Source organism: Apodemus sylvaticus, chromosome 12 (genome assembly GCF_947179515.1).
Source record: "Apodemus sylvaticus chromosome 12, mApoSyl1.1, whole genome shotgun sequence".
Taxonomy (NCBI): Eukaryota; Metazoa; Chordata; class Mammalia; order Rodentia; family Muridae; genus Apodemus; species Apodemus sylvaticus.
This window is the reverse complement of record NC_067483.1, coordinates 43,380,777-43,398,483: the sequence shown is the minus strand read 5'-3', so window position 1 is coordinate 43,398,483 and position 17,707 is coordinate 43,380,777. Positions and strand designations below refer to the sequence as shown.

The window sequence follows — 17,707 nt, the reverse complement described above, 5'->3', positions numbered from 1 at the left end:
CTTGAATTATCTCTGTATCTTCATGATGAATGAAATTTATCCAAAGAGGACACTGGCTCACACGGTCTCTTCAGTATCCCCCTTGAATTTAATGGCATAGAGATTACTTGTACGAGAGCAATCAATTAATTTTACTAAGTACATAAAAGACAAGGCCAGCTGCTTCTGAAATGAGTATAAACTCTGCACCCAACAATGAAAATATAATTATGTTTGCAATAAAATGTAAGGAAGTTGCAGGTCTGTGATTTATCAGAAGTGAGTCATCCGTCCTCCCTCACAACTGTGCAATTTGATAAATTATCCTTGGAAGAAATGTTGCCAGAGCCCCCTGTCGTCTAATAAGCATGTTTGAGCTTCCGAGTTAGAATGTAAGTAAATGTGGCTGTTACGGTGTTGGGATGCCAGTTGGTTCCTTGGTCTATCTTACTACAGGTGTCTCACTGAATAGATAATCCTGGCAAGCAGTTCCTTCAGCGTAGGGTGTTACGTTTTGAGAATGAACCTTGGCTACTTAAAGTTACTCTCAATGACCTGTTGAAAGTTCACACACATCTAAGTAACCTCATCTTAATAGTAAAATTTCCCTACAGTGTACTTGTATGTGTTACGTAGTATCTGCGGTGTATATTCAGTTGACAGCAATCTTGAATCATAGTTCTCACTATGACTGTGTCTTCATAGCCACAGATAGGAGAGGGACTGTTTCTAGCTTATGTGCCTTATTTAAAGATGAGCACACTCAGGGTGGAGATGGCATCTTGACTTTCCCGACTGTCTTTGTAAGGGTCAGTATTTAACCCATGTCATCTGTTAGTCCTCAAGGTTGTCACCTCACTGGGCCAACCTGCTCTCATTCACCCACTGAGCCCATTTTCCCTGTAGAATTTCCCTCAAATGTTAAGTACCCCTTCTCTGAAAATGCTTGGGATTAAAATGTTTCAGATTAGGGGTGTCAGAGTTAAATACATAGAGTGAGATTGCTAAGAGGTCGAGCCAATTCTGACTATGCATTAATTTAAGTCACACACACACCTCCCAGAGGGAATTTTGTCTAGTACTTTTCATTGAGCCCATGTACACAGAACTTCTCCCTTGCAGTGTCCTGTTGGCACACAGAAAGTTTTAGTCTGAGGTCATTTCAGGTCTCAAGATTTTAGTTTGGTTTGGTTCTGTTTTTTGACACAGGGTCTCATGTAGCCCAGACAGTACAACTTTTCTCTTTATCCACAGCTGCCCTTGAACTACTACTGTTTTTTCTACCCCAGGCGTCAAATGATGGCTGAGCTTTAAGGGTTTGAACCACCAGACTTGATTATCTGTCAGAGTTTTATATTTACTATGTTCAATCTGTGTTACTCCAGTAGCAAAGGTACAGATGGTTATTTTTGTTTGTTGCAGTCGCACTGAGTTTGCTTGGTTGGTCTAGAACTCACTGTAGTGTCCAGGCTGTGATCCCAAGCTTGTGACAATCCTGCTGTCTCTGCCACCCTAGTTGGTACAGGCTAGTTTGACGCAAACTAGACCCACCTCTAAGAAAGGCCAATTGAGAAATTGCTTCCATCAGATTGGCCTGTGGCTGAGTCTGTGGGGCATTTTCTTGATTACTGGTTGATGTGGAAGAGCCTCGCCCACCGTGGGTGGTGCCACCCCTAACTAGGTGGTCCTCTGTTGTATTGTCAAGCTGAGTGAGCCAGTTGTGGCTTTGCAGTGGCTCCATGGTCTCCGCTCCTGTTCTTACCCTGGCTTCCCTCCATGATGGGCCATAACCTATCAGCCAAATAACCCATTTCCTAGGGTCCAGTGGTGGAATCATGAGTGTCTGTGCTATCACAGTTAACCTTTGAAGTGAGAACTTCCTCGACATAGGGACCGCCCCCTTTAAGAATAGTGACAAAGAGGCTGGCTGAGGTGCCCCTACCTGCTCTGCATCATCCCCTTGATGATGCCTTGCCCCAGGGTTCAAGCTGACTGCAGACTGAGCCTTCCCCATGGTCTTGAAAGAGAATCTCTGAAGGAGCTCGTAGAATGCTTGACTCTTCCATCCCAGGGATAGTGCCCGCCCAGGGGTGGAGACAGAACAGTGGGAGGGCACCAGGCTTGAAGCCCTTTAGTGGGCTGCACATCAGTGGTGGCTTTTTCCTGGGTAGTTGACACTCTGTAAGTTGATTGACACCTTTGGGGGGGATCTCCTCCCACTGATTCATAATTTTCCCACCCTTGAAAACGGTTTTACTGCACCCAGTATTCTCTAGTTAAAGCTGAAAACTCAACTCATCATATTTACACAATATAAGGGAGAAAAAAAAGATCCATTCCGCCCTGTTTTTAATTGCAGATTCTACTCAGGGGACTAGTTCTCATGCGTAGGAGGCAGCCCTGTGCCTTCTCCTAGCGAAACAAGTGCAGTCAATTATGGTAATGAAATGTCAATAAATATAAAAATTTAATACAGTCTGCTCTGGGTGAGTGGCAGATGAGGACTTGCCTCCCAGACAAATTTGCTGCTCATGCAAAAATTAAATGCACCTAAAAGAGCATCTGGTTGCCTGAGAATTCGCCAGAAAAACAAAGCCAGGAGTGCCAGCTACTGAGTGGCGCTTCCCAGGCTGTGAACTCAGGGCTGAGCCAGCACTGCCGTGGACGGCCACCCTAACATCTTAACTTGTTATTATAAACTGAACAGTCTTATGTCCTCATGAATAATGATGATGGTTGTCTCTCATTGCATTTTACAAAATGAAAATAGAAGTAAGACTTTTGGGGCTTGTTTTCCAGACCAAGAAATTATTCTGCATAAAAATTAGGACACGTGTCAAGGGGGAGGGAGGAAGTGGTAATCAATTGGATAGAATCTAATGTAATCATCTCAAGCTAACAGCCTCATGTCAGCCTCTGAGGAAGGGGAAATGTTACTAAATAGTTTCGGAATCTAGCATGTCGACACCAGGGAGGTTAAAGTGGGAGGGATGATGAGTTTGAGCCAAGTTGGGCTACATAGTGCTACTCTTATTTCTAAAAAAGAGCCCTTAATCACCACACTGCAATATTTTAAACATCTGCAACAAGCAGTCTTGATCCAAGTATATCAAGATGTCTCACCATGCCAGTTAGGATGTATCATAACCATTATTTCCTCATATGTTGGTTTATGTTATTGTAGAATTATTATGTGGTTCATTTCTTGTGGGTAGCATATTTTTGTCTCAACTTCAGAATTTAAATGATTACCTTGCATATTTTTACCGCTGTAAAGCAGGTATGGGTAATTGCAGTATAAAGGCAACAAACCAGTTGCTCTGAAAGTCGTTACCATGATTGGGATTTTTATCAGCATCATTGGCAATGCCTTCACAGGAGGTATCTCAAACTGCTTTCAGGAGCAAAGCTCTCCCTAACTGGACTGGTAAGCTGTTGTCAACTTGAGCCACCTGTAAGAAACAAAACCTCAACTGTGGGACTGACTCTGTCAGACTGGCCAGTGGCCTGTGTTTAAGATCTATCCTACAACCTGATTCTACCCACAATTCCTAGCAAGTCCCAGGGATCTTCGTAGTGCTGGTCCTGTTGGTTGTCACAGCCATGATTCTTCTGTGTTGCAGGTGGACTACTCCACCATCATCTCAAACACCGAAGCCACATTCAACAACCTCCTGAACCTCGCACAGGAACTCGTGGTCGGACTCCGTTCCCTCCAGTTTGATCATCGAGAGTTTGTGTGTCTGAAGTTCCTGGTCCTGTTCAGCTCAGGTAAATGAAGTTATTTTTCTCTTAATCTGTTCCACAAACATTATTTTCAAATACCCAACATTGAGCAAGAGTGAGTGTCTTGGTGTTACAAAGATAACGGGTTTCCTTCCAGGGTCCTCAGAACCGAGCATGCTTTCCCAGTGTTCTTTCTCGGATCTTAGCCCTTTAGCACATGGGTTGGGGTGTAGAACAGGAGTTGTGCTGTTCTTTTCTCCCCAGTGGGCAAGGAAACAAGGGACAGGAGGCAAGGACAGAAGCCACGGTGGCGATGTCAGGAGAGTCACTGTCAGAAAGGTGGAGCCATCTTTCTGCTGTTCATATTTGGACGAGTCTTTTTTCTGTGGTCTGGCTTCTGTGTTTATAAACGGGGCCAGTAGTTTTTGTGTTTTAAAACTCTGTTAAGATTAGCTGGAGGATGTTTGTAATGAGAGGGGCCACTCTGCACATTTAAACAGTGGTGGCTGTAAGGGGAAAGATGCTCGTTTAGCCCGGGTTCAGAGGAGGAAGATACCTGAGCAAGATAGATTAGCTAAATCAAGGCTCTCAGCGAGCCAGTTGAGAAAAATCACCTCTGCTTGGAATAAAAAAAGGATTAGGGAGATGGATTTTTATTGACTTCAAAGGAACAGATTTTTCTGCCTGTCCCTTAGTTGATTTCTGTATTTTGTTGGCTTAACAAAGCCAACTTAAATAAACTTTTTGCCAAGTCTGTTCATTCCTCATTGGAAGAAGGGCTGAGGGAGGCAAGCAACTTCCCTTGAACAAAAATAATGGAAGAAACCAGACTTACCAGCATATGTTTTTTCTTTAGTCTTCAGTTATAAGATGGTTGTGCATTCATATCCAAAGAAATAAAATAAGAAAACAATATGTAGAGTGAAACAGATGTGTCTGCTTTCCAAATTAGGCACTGTTGGTCCAGAATTCCTCTTGATAGCACCACACGACTGTTGTTAATAGAGGGATGGCTTCATGTTTTAAGAGGAGACTCAGTCTTTTTCTCATGAAGTCAGTGTTGAAAGGGAAGTGACGCTTTTTGTGTTTTGGAAAGTGTGGTGGATAGAAAGAAATATTAGTGTGAGTGTAAAAAGACATCTGTTTCATAGATGGAATGTTCGAAATTTTCCAGTGTGAGGAGTGGGCCCTGCGTGCTTTCTGTATTAACCACAACAAACAGGAAAGTTCCTTTCAAGGAAGCCTGTATCCATGATGCAAGGACAGAGTGTGGATTCCCAATTGTAAGGCTTGCTGTGACCCCCACAGAATTTTCTGCCTTATAGCAAGATCTTGGTGTTTTCATTTAACTCAGTGTGGGAAATATGGGTGCATGCATGTGATTAACTTACCACCTCTTCCTGAGGGGAGCCTCTTCCTGAGGGGACACTAAACTCTTACCCCAGTGGCTATTTTAAATGAGTAGAGAGAAACTACATGTGAAGGTATACATGTAAGACATGATATGACTTAAATGATTTTGTAGGTTTATGTATTTTATCTTATGTGTGTGAGTATTATGCCAACATGTATGTATATGTATATACCACATGCATGCCCAGGGAGGTCAGAGGAGGACATCCAATTGCCTGGAATTAAAGTTACAGATGGTTGTGAATTGCCATGTGGGAGCTGGGAATTGAACCTTGGTCCTCTGAAAGAGAAACAAGTGTCCTTAACCATTCAGCCACTCTATCCCTGATTTCCATTACTTTTATCTTGCCTTCCCTGTTCTCCAAAGTATTATATTCTCTGCCAATCTGGAGGAGCCAGGTGTATCTTAAACACCTTCGACCTTTGAACCTTTCAAATGATCGTCTGAGGGACTGTATTTATCAGAACTGCCATCACTTCCTTGTTCTGTGTGTGGCTTCTGGGGAAGCAAGATCTGGGGAAGAGCCAGCCTAAGTTACCTGTTGAAAACTTGTCTACTTACTGGTTGAGCAGGAAACAGAAATAAGGTCTTCTCATCACAGGTAAAATAAGTGCAGGTCAAAAGTTCATTTTTACAGAAGTAGTAAAAATGTAATTAGCAGTAAAATTCAGGTGGTTTCCAATTTATGAGCGGAAAACTTTCTTCATTAATTTTCTCCAAGGAAACAATGGATAATCAATTTTTTCAACCCTATTGTATACTAAAGTAGCTAGTATACTTTAGATCCCAAATAACTGTTCCACTGTGCCTGAGAAGGAAGTTGTACAGGGCCGCTCTGGAACCCCAGGCTGTTGCCTAACCAGGTGCTCCTTTCTCAAACCCTCAGAAACTTTGAGCCTTCCACACTTGAACCAGACAGATTCAGATCTCAACTCTGCCCAGTGTTGCCCTTCTGTCATCCTGTCAAATGGATGCTGTAGCAGAGTAGATGAAGGCCAGAGACTGTTGAAGAGGTAGTTGTGGCCTCGTTCTCACATGAGAGGTGGTGTTGCCCTTCCCTCAGATTCTGAGAGAAGATGCAGCATGGCCGTGTGCACATCAAGCAGTTTGAGCCAAAAGAGCAGCCAGTGCAGAAGTTTGAAGGAAAGGTAGGGCAGGGTGAGTTGGAGGGACAGGAAGGAGTGAAGCAGGAAGCAGGTCGAAGGCAGACAAGAGTCTAGCCTTGGACCATCTAACAACTCCAAGGTAGCACTGGGGGTAGTGTAAGAGAAGGATGTGCCCTGACTCACTCTGTAGGCACCTGGGGATCGCAGAAGAACTGTAGGTGTGAAAGCAGGCTGGCCAGATTATGCTCATGTGACTTTGCCTTGGCAACATGGAAAGAAGCTATTTTTGTACGATACGGGCATCTGAAGGAGAGGACAGAAATCACGCTATGACTGTGAGAAAGCAGACACCTATAAAGACCTCAAGGTTTTTGTTTTGTTTTCTTTGTTTGTTTGTTTGTTTGTTTTTTGGTGCTTAGTTAGGAAAGGCCGTATAAATAGTTGACAAGTTTAGTAGAAGCAGGTTCCAGAGACAGCCACCCCTCACCCCTCCCCGCAACTAGCTACTCACAAAAGGACCCAACTAAAATAAAACACTTGACTAAAAGATTTCAGAACTACTAATCGAATCTATGAATAGATAGGTCTATCTGGTCAAGAAAAGAAGCAAAACTGAAAACCCTCAAGTCTTTCAACATCTTTGTGATCTAAAAGAGACCCTAAGGATCAGTCTCAGCTAGTCATAATGTGTTCCTGACATTCTGCTGAGCTAGGATGGGAGTGTAAGTTAGTGGCTGCTTACCTTGTATTGCCAATGGCCCACTGATTCTCACAGAAAAGAGATGTCCTGAGGTGGCTACGTGTTTTATTAACATTTATGTGCCAGTTTATTATGCTTACTTTTTTTTTCCTTACAAGGAGTTACTGTGAGGAACAATCAGGGTCAAAGTAAATTTCACAGAGGAAGAAATGTGTAGGTGCTGATATCCACCATCATTTTGAACACGGTGTAGATGAATAAGACTTCCACAGAGCATATTTGAGGAATGTTAATGTAGGTTGAGTGCCCGGTGCAGTGAGACCCTAAATCAATTGTTCCAGCTGAGATTTTCTCAGCATGAAGACCATGTGGCTGGATGCTGCTGTGACTTTGTGTCACCTCTCCCGGTGAGTGCCCCCGGTTTGTTGTAAACCACCACTTTTCTGATCACACACTAGTTACACTAGTTCTGGAGATCTTGGTAACATTTATTTACATTCATTATAGTCATTCTCCTAGAGGGGAAATAGCCAAATCTAAGCAGTGGCTAACTGTCAAGTCAAGTCTCTTTAAGTAGCCTGCAAAAGGGATGGGCCTCCTTCTCAGTTGCTTCTGTGCTATGGAATTCAGTTCTGTAACTGAAGCCTCCATTGAGATTAAAATTAATCATACACACACACACAAACACACTTAATTTACATAGCTGTGTACATAGTAAGGACCTACAAAATGTTTACTGAAAAAAATAAAACATGCTTTGTTTTAAACTTAAAGCCTTTGGCAAAGTCATTTTAATGAGAATTGGAAGTTAGTTTATCTGAAGGGTGCATTTTGCCTGGTAGAGTTGGCACATACTGCCTTTAATCCCAGCACTTAAGAGGCAGAAGCAGGCAGATTTCTGAGTTCAAGGCCAGCCTGGTCTACAGAGTGAGTTCCAGGACAGCCAGGGCTACACAGAGAAACCCTGTGTTGAAAAAAAACAAAAAACAAAACAACAACAACAAAAAATGTGAAGGGTGCATTTCAAACATTCTTCCATGATACGATGACTATTTCTTATATCAGTTTCCGTTCACCAAGTTTATTAAATAGAGATGTTATTTGTAAGTTCACTGAGGTGCAAAGATTTATTAGAATATTGGTGACTAAAAAACATATCCATAATTGTGTTCCAAATAAATGAATGAGTGATAATTTTCAGGCCAGGTCAGGGAACACTCTCACAGTTCTTCCCTGGTGCTAACATAAAACACACGGAGAATATCCTAGCTCTTCACGTCATCCCAACAACCTTGAGACATTCTGATGGGGGCAACAACCCTAGGCGAGATGACTTTGGTTGACACCGAGAACAGCACAGATGGTTCGTGCAGAGAACCTACCGTGCATTCATTGCCTTCTCCTGTCTGGTGCCAGCGTCCTCTCTGGAGCCTCATCACTAGAGGTGCAGAAGGTCGGGGGAGAACCTTGTTCACTGTCGAATGGTTTGCTTTAGTCCCAGGTCAGGTCCGCTCCTTCTGAACACCACCCCTTTATCCCGAAGGCATCCTCATTGGATCCAGACAATCTCTGCAAGATCAGAGAGTAAATGATATTATTGGTATGACTTAGTAAAAAAACAAACCTTGTGTTGCTGAAGGTTCTTTAAAATCGTAAAGCGGCATTGTAAGGCCGAGCAGAAAGCATTTTTACCCTGTCTGCTGTGGCTCCTGTATACTGCCCCCGTCTAGAGCAGACAAAGGCGGCTGTATGGTGAAGCTGGACTTTTTATCTACCCAGTCTGTAGGTTTTAAAGTCATATATGGTATATATTTTGCTTCTTGCATTCTACCTGACAGATATGGGTTTTTAATAAATATTTATTGCCTTTCCTCCCAATCTCTGTATTTGAAAAAAAATGTAATAGGATATGAGATAATGGTTTAAAGTAATAATTTAAAAAACACAAGCTTAAGATCTGGAGAAAGATAGCCTAGAAGGTTGACCCTGTGGTGTGTTTTATTTTAGAAATAAGGGCATATTTACATTATGAACAGAGTTATTCTAAGGAAAATGGAGACTGAAGAGAGTCCTTTTCCTTTAAGAAGAAAACTCTATGTGGAATGTATCAGCATTAGGGCACTAGAAGACAACTACACGCAGCCACAGAAGAGGCAGTCACACTCACCTTCAGTGACGTTAACAGCAAACATCTCCGTGTGTGTCCGTCATTTCATGGTTTTGCTTTGTTTTAGTTTTGTGGGTTTTGTTTTGTTGGTTGGTTTGTTTTTGTTGATTTGGTTTGTTCTTTTGTTTTTGTTTTGTTTTGTTTGAGGCAGGGTCTCTATGTAACCACAGTCGTGGCTGTCCTGGACACACTTTGTAAACTCAGCTGTTCTCAAACTCACAGAGATCCACCTGCCTCTTCTGGGATTAAAGGCATGCGCCACCACATTCAGCTTAGTTTTTTTTTTTTTGGGGGGGGGGTTGGTCTTGCTATATGTAGCTCTGGCTATTCTGGAACATGCTGTATAGACCAGGCTGGTCTCGAACTAAGAGATCTGCCTGCCTCTGCTTCCCAGGTACTGGGATTAAAGGTGTATCTAGCTAATTTAACACCTTCTTTACATCCTGGGATCCAGACCTGAAGCCAACATCTCCCAGTGCCATCCTCAACTACATAGTTCCAGAACAGCTTTGGGATACCCAAGACTGTATCTCAAATAGCAATAACAGCAACAGCCATAATAGTAAAATAAAAGTGTTGGGAGTGAAGCGCTCTGGTACATGACTTACCCAGCAGTCATGAAATCCTGAGTTTCAGTAAGACACATAGGAAAACAAGTTGCCCCAGCATGGTGGAGCACGCCTTTAATCTCAGGTCTTGGGAGGCAGAAGCAGGGGGATCACTGAGTTCAAGGCCTGCCTGGTCTACGTAGTGAATTCCAGGACAGCCAGGGCTCACTTCACCCCACCCACCCATCCCCCCCCACCCATCCCCCCCCACCCCCCCCCCACCCCCCGCAAGTAAAGCCCTTGTTTTAGTTATCCATGCACATAGGCAAGCACATGTCTCAGGTTCAGATAGATGGAGCTTTGGGGGAAAAGAATGAGGTGACTGAATCTATGGCTTCTGACTTCAGTGCTGGTGCAGCATACTGTTGACTTTGTATCAGTAAACACAATCACACGTGTTGACTGTCTGAATGGCGTGTATGATTTAGCCTTTGGTTAGTTTCCAGTATACTGTCTTCAGTTGCGGATGCGCATGGGTTTGTTCCTTGTTTGAGTTTCAGCCGCTGATGCTTCCACTTTGATAAAGACCCTGTGCTTGGCTCACTTTCCCTTTGTCTCAATGCATTATGTATCCTTCATAGCAGGACCCACTGAAGGGCACCATGAGACCCTGCTTTCTGTAGCTAGTGAATCACCACGTCAGTCGCTTTCTCTTGAGCCCAAGCCAGTCAGGGATTTTGTGCAGGAGTCAAAGAATCCCTTGCAGCCTTCCTAGACAGGAGTGTGTGTGTGTGTGTGTGTGTGTGTGTGTGTGTGTCACTGCTGAGGATGTACATGTCACCTTAATCTATTAGTTATTAACTAATAATCTCCCATCTCAATCAGACACAGCAGGGATTTAGTGAAGAGGAAACCTCTGACCATTAAATGTGGTTTTAAAAGGTTGCTGTCATTTCACACACAGGAAACCATGGCCCATTAATTGTAACCCCCTTCTGCTTACCTGCGAGTACGGCGTTTAAGCCAGGACTCCTTGTTAGCACTATTTATTTATGAATGTTTCCATGGCTGGTGGCAACAGCTCTTGTGTGAGAAGGAAGACGTCACCACCCACAGGGCTTTCCTCCTGTCTGCTCAGTGGCCGGCTCTTTGTATAGAGCTCCTCTTGGGCAATGTTGGGTACGCGCTGGTGGCCTCAGCTGCAAATCCAAGTGCTAGTTCAATTCCAGATGTCAGCAAGATACAGGAGTCGAAATCTGGAGGAGGGTTTGCTCCTGCCGAGAGGAAAGAGCGTGGCAGGGTGCCTGGTGACTGGCCAGTCATGGGTTATCGTCTGGTTGGGAGGGGAGGCATTGTTCTGACCTGGGCAGTGCTCAGGACCATCTTGTGCCTGCTCTTCCTGTGTTGCAAAGGACCCAGGAGAGATGTGTAGGGTCCACAGAGGGGTCTTGGTTCTCCCTCACTTAGCATCGGGAGCAGGCTCCTGCCATCTTTGACATGTGGAAATACTCTGGGGTTACAAAGAGAAAGGGTTGGCTTCTCTTGTAAACCTCTACAGAAGAGGTCCCACATTGTTGGCTTTGGGACGGATCATGTCCTTCCCATCGTGAAGCTATGTGTCTCCATCATATTTAAGGAGAGAAACAATTGCAAAAGAAAGAACAAATCTTCCCACTTTGCTTTTTTTTTCATCACTAAATCCAGGTGGTGAGAGAGGCTTCCAAATCCCACTGAGGAATTCGACCCCATTGACTAATCTCTATGTTTACAATCCTAATGCAAAAGTGATTCCTTTCCTTTGTATAAGGCAGGGACCATTTGCTGGAAAGGTGGATCTTGAAAAGGCAGGCTTCTTAGTTCTGTTGTCATTCTTTGTTGCGGTTTTGCCCCAGAAGTGGCGTAAGAGTTTTTAAAGAGTGGTGGCATGGTGGCTAAGCAGCTAACAGTATCTGCCACCAAGTCTAATGACCCAGCACCCCAGTTCTCCAGGACACACATGGTAGAGAAAAAGAACCAATTCACACTCACACACATTTTGAAAGGGATTGGAAACTCAAGGAGGGTGACTCCTTATTCAGATTATGGCTGACTGTGAAGATAGGCTACATGTTTTGTGAAACCTGTTAAAAGGTCTTTTAATCTTGCCATTCTGTGGTAGATTGTTGCCCCTTCTGAGGCTGGCCCGATGTTTGCTATATCAAGGCCTTCCTCTAAATTCTTACCAAACACTGGCCACTGATGACTGACCTACCAAGTCCACGGATACTGTATATTCCTCTCACATCTCTCCCTGAGCACATTGCTTTAATTGTTGCTCATGGAGTCAGAGAAGCCAAGGAAATGTCCCAAGGTTCCCTGTGCAATTAGCATGCAGGCTAGCTTTTACCCTTTCCTTTGTGATATTCTCATTTAGTAAAACACTCACTAGACACTTGTCAAACGGCCACGCATATCTTCATACTCTTCCCCCGCTGAGGTGTCTGCAGCTGAGGGGAAGGCCAGCAAATAAGCACTTCCAAAATTTATGTAATCATTTGAAATTCAGAACGGATTGATTAGCATTCACGAGATGCCACGGTTCAATATTTATACCATAGAGACTTGGCAGAGGCAAATAATGGTACCTAAAGCGGATGCTTGCCTTCATTAAATGCAGTATAATAGATGTTGTGTGTGCATGATTTTGTGTGCGTCTATGTGTGTGTGTGTTTGTTTGTTTCCCCACTCAGTGAGCAAGGCAGATTAGCCATGACCAGATATAATTCATTTTGAAGTTCGAAGTTTGAAGTTAATCAATATGTATTTACCACCACTGAAGAAGTGATTATCATTTGTTATCTGTTGGCACAAGAATATAATTGCCCAAATAGCATTCATTTCAGCAGATTTCTGAGTAAATTATGCTTAAAATATTTATTATGAGTTAGCTGCTAATGCAAGAGTCATTTTGCTAACTACTGCTGTTTAGTGAGATGATTTTGTTTCAGAGACTCGGCACAGCAGGTTGGGACTAACTAGCAACGCAAAGAAAGAGCGAAGGCCCTTTGCTCAGCTGGCGTCTTTCTGTGCGGCCACATGCCAACCGCTCTGTTCGCATCTCACAGGAAGTGGCTAGTGGGCACTGGGGTCATGCCAGAGCCAGCACAGCAGCGAGCGCCATGGAGGCCCAAGCCCCAAACCAGCGGCTCACCTGTGAGCCCCTTATTGACAGTCCCCTTGCTTTACTGATAGGAGTCCAAACTTGTGTCCTGACTGTGTCTGCCTGGGAGGGCTATGTTCCCAACAGACCCACACAACCCAGGAGGCAAGGACGAGCTAGGAAAGAAAGACATTTCATCATTCTGAACACTGAAATCCACACAACACCCACAGATGTGGCAGCGTGGGGCCTTTCTAGAGACAGCTGTTCAACGTGATACAGACCTATTCTGCGGCTCTTAAGAGACACCCTTCCAAATAAGGTGTGACGGACCAAGCAAATAGTTCAGAGCCCACGCTTCTGTTACCAGCTCTGCCCATTCTCCTTTGATCCTTTCTAGTCACTTCCCCCTCTGAACCAAGGCATGCCCTCCCCCTCACACACCATATGTCCAGTCATCCTTAGATGACTAGGTCTTTGTCAACTATCTTGTTGAGAAAACTAAGAAGCAGCCGCCCTCAGAAGTTCACCAGAAGGTTCCGAATACCAACCTCTGAGCCATCCAGATATTATACATCTGCCCCTGCTTGGTACGGTGGAATTCCAGAACATCAGCTTAGAACCTCTAATATTACAAACCTGTGATGCTGCCAAGTCATACTAGGAGAAGGAAATGGAGGTTAAATGACTTGAACTCCAGACAGAATGCAAGGCCTAGCATCACACATGCCACAGAGCTGTTGTTTGTTACTGTGGGCTCTGTGTAATCCCAGGACTTGGTCTTTGTAAGACATCAATCAGTTTACCTGAGTCCATTGCACTTGGATTGTCCTAGGTTGGCTGAGGAAGCATGTGCCTTCTATGTAGGCCAGCGGTGAGCTCAGATGGGGGCACTTGTGCCTAACCAGGAATGAATGGTTGCAGTTTAGTTGTGAGTCATTTGCCCTATACTTTTTATTTGTGGAAGCATCACTAGATCATCTGATATTTATCCTAAGAGAAGTAATTCTTTGCTAGTATCACTAAGACTATACTGTATACTAAGTATACATCCTTTCCTTTCCTTTCCTTTCCTTTCCTTTCCTTTCCTTTCCTTTCCTTTCCTTTCCTCTCCTTTCCTTTTTCTTTTCCTTTCCTTTTTCTTTTCCTTTCCTTTTCCTTTTCCTTTTCCTTTCCTTTCCTCTTTCCCCACTGTAGTTTTTATGCATTCAGGCTCTTTTTCTTTTAATTTAACCTTTTTGGAAGTTTTTATTTTTTCCTTCAAGATAAGGTCTTATATCTCCCAGAATCTGATCTTCCTGCCTCTACCTGAGAAGCTTGAGAAACATATACATCTGCTTTTGGGAGTCCCCGCTGGCTTTGGCATGACTTGGTGCAGGACAAAGACAGATGCTTTTCAGAAAACTGGATAGAAGCCTCTTCTCCCATATTACCAAGTCTCTGAGAGGAGAGAGCCTCACACAGTAGGCCTGGTTCACAGTCTCTGACCTATAGCCTACTGCGCTTATTTCCATTTTCAACTTGTGGTGAAATTTATACAACATCAAAATTCCCATTTTATATCATTTTGAGCATACAGGTGTGTGTGTGTATGTATATGTATATATACATACACACACACACACACACACACACACACACACACACACATTGCTATATAACCATCTGTCCCTCTCCTTCCAAAACTGAAATGTTGTCCCCATGAAGATGCAATTCCCATTTCCCCTTCCCTCCAGCCTCTGGAACCACCTTTCTGTTTAGGAAGAGTCCTGGACGTTTAGCATAGCCTTGCCTATCACATAACATTTAAGTTATTTTACAGACCGTGCAAAGGCGCGTGTCCAGGAGACCAAGGCCCAGGCTGGGTCCTTGACTGCACGTCTGCTGCCGTCGCCCTCTCCCACATAAGGGGAGGCCCTGTGTTTGGCCGCAGAGGGGGCAGTTAGAAAGGGCGGCATCCATAAGTTTCACTAGTAGCGGTGAGGCCTGCGTGCTTGAATTTGGACACTCTATCTGGTGTATTTGGGGGAACTATCTCTGTCCATATCTGTAAATTCAAAACATTTAAGATCTACATAGAGCATCATGAAGGTTAAATACCAGTTATGAAGAACTTAGCAAAATGGGGAAAGGGCTTTCTTGTGCCAACGTAACTTTTTTAACTCAATTCCAAGTCCCCATTTTAACCAGTTAAATGCACTAGCTAGAGGCTTTATTCTAACTTAAAAAAAATGTGTTTAATGTTCATTGATGTTTTGCCTGCATGCATCTATGTGATGGTGTCAGAAGCCTTGGAACTATAGTCAAAGACGGGAGTGAACTACAATGTGGGTGCTAGGAATGGAACACTGGTCCTCTGGAAGAGGACTGCTGAGCCATCTCTCCAGTCCCCGTTCTAACTTTTAAATTCTGAAAATTGTCAGAAGATGCCAACTCTAGCCACTTTCTTTTAATACATCTACCATACACTCTCAAAGCAAACCACAGACAAAGTTCCCGCTTTAGTGCAGACCCTCCATGATGGATCGCCAGCGGAGAATCATCCTGACCCTGCACCTGCTCCTTGGAGAACGTTTGGACCAGGCAATTCTTCAGCTTGGCCTTTCTGTTTTCCACAAATGTAATGCCCTTTAGATCACTTGAGCTGTGCCTAACATCATTACAGTTCTTTAGATCTGCTGGCGGATAGCCTCTAAGAGTAGTTAAATGGAAATTACTGGTCTCAAACACATAAAATATGAAGGTTTCATATAGGAAGCCTGAGTTATTAAGAAATAAAGTTCTAGATAATTTATCCTTTTTAAGGGATTTGTTGTAATTTGGGAAATGAAGACTGTCAGACTTAGCTATGCTCTCGAACACAGTTTAAGGAAACCCCAAAACAGCATGCCCTCTCTCCTAGCTGTACTGTGTACAGTAGATTTCAAGTATAATGTCAAATGCTTCCCTTTTATCCATATTGCTAGCCTCAGATTCAAGGGACTGAGCAGATCGAGAGAGTAAGGAATAGGCATCTGTGAGCCAGACATGGTTTGAAATATTTTTATTGTCAACGAGATGAACTTCAAACTTTTGAGGTCTGGGTCCTACCATCTAGAAGGCAAGAACAGAGAGGAGGGTCTGATGGTCCTCCCCGTGACACTGTGGCTCCTCCTGAGTGACGGCTTCCTTAGCTTTCAGACTCCAGACCCCAGAAGCTCTGCTGTGGGCACTGTGGGTGTTAGCTTCATCCTTCCTTCTTCTCTCCCTCTGATTCTGTGTTACTTCTTTGACAGCTCTCCACAGATCCTTTTCCATTGTAATTGTTTCTCCATGTATTGTTTTCTATTGTAATTGTTTCCCCGTGTCCTCCATGCATTGTTTTCTATTGTAATTGTTTCCCATGTCCAATGGAGCACCAGCTTGGCTCTCACTCTGTATTTTGAGCATGCAGCATCATTCCTGGAATGCCATTCATATTAGAAAGCACTGCTTGCTTAGTTGGCAAGTTCATGATTGCCCCTCTTACCCTCAGCTGTGAACCGTGTACTTCCCTTGCATTGTTTCTGAGCATCACCGCAAGTTAAGATACAGTGCGTGTGCTATCCTTATGCTATCTTTTCCCAAGATCAGGGAAGCCCAACAACATAAAAATCGCCCAGGTGGTGAGGAGCAGAACGGAGCTCTGCACACTTTAGACACCAACTGCCAGATTTCTGCACAGCTCCCAACTGTTTTTCCGGCTAATTAATTAAGGGAAACTATAAGGGCTAGCTCCACATTTGTCAGTTACAACGATGGCAATTCCTTCTAAAGCAGACCAGTCAGGAGCCTAGAGAAAATCGAATCTTTCTAGTCCCTCCTTGAAAGCAGAAGCTGAGTACAGGCCCTAAAGGCCAGCTCCTTGGCTTTGCCCTTACTCTGCTGTGGCCTGCCCAAAGCCCGACGGCTTTCAGACACTGTTGTTCTCTGTTTACCAAGTCTGGAGAATGGGCTTGCCAATTTGATCACTGCAGAGTCAGAAGCACAGGGTAGATACAGGGTAAGGATGCTTTACGCTGGCCACCTGCCTCTGCTCCCATCTTGACAAATCTTTATGATGAGCAGAAGGGTCAGCAGTCACAGTCTGGGTTGCTCTTGATCAAAAACTTAAAGAGCCGGAAAATAAAAGAAAGCCAGGAAAGCGTTTTAGTAATTAGCGATTTCTCCTAAAATTGAGAGAACATAAGCTGTTGTTGTTGGCCACAGAGAATTCCGAGATAAATGGAATACCCATATGTGCTGGCACCAGTCCAGGGCAGTGGGTATCAGCCGGGCTGGGGCCCCTGGATACTGTAACAGTATCGGCTCTAATTATAACTTCAAGGAAATTCCTCTCTCAAAGAGGTGAGGTAGCTGTGGCAGCTTCTTCTTCTCACAAAAGAAGACCGTGTGCAGCATTTAAAAACAGCTAGGTTTGCACTCAGCACTCAGGGTATATTTTCCAGATCTGTTTGATTTGAGAATCTTCGGGATTCTAGGGGAACCTGGGCCCCCACCATTGCCACCTCTCACATGATTCCATTATATGGTGGATGCCATGATTTGGTGATTCTTTGTCCAGTTCATGGCCATTTACTAAATTTAAGAAACCAATCTTCTCTGTATCTTATTCTATTATCGGGCAATTATTTTCATTTCTATGGAAATTTTTCAACATATTCTCCTATTCAACTTGACTGTACCAAGTTATAATGCAGAGTAAATAAGAGCTCCATTACCACTTGTCAAAATCAACACTCTTATTTATTTAGCTAGTGGGTGTAAGTTGTCATTTAGAATTTGTACTTGTGATGATCAGTGACTTTGAACATCTTTGTGCCTGTCTGCTCATGTCGTTAGCCCATTGGGAAATATGCTTCCCTTACTCAGGCACAGAGTCCCCCCTTCTCTGAGACAGGTAGATGGGT

General features: G+C 43.7%; 1 protein-coding gene across 1 annotated transcript in view; it reads left to right on the top strand.

Moving 5' to 3' along the window:
- Positions 1-17,707, top strand: part of Nr5a2 (nuclear receptor subfamily 5 group A member 2) — a 103,870-nt gene that overhangs the window by 62,998 nt on the left and 23,165 nt on the right. Inside the window, exon 6 of the mRNA XM_052201061.1 lies at positions 3,603-3,750. Coding sequence (XP_052057021.1) covers positions 3,603-3,750 — 148 coding nt within the window. The remainder of the gene's footprint in view (positions 1-3,602; positions 3,751-17,707) is intronic.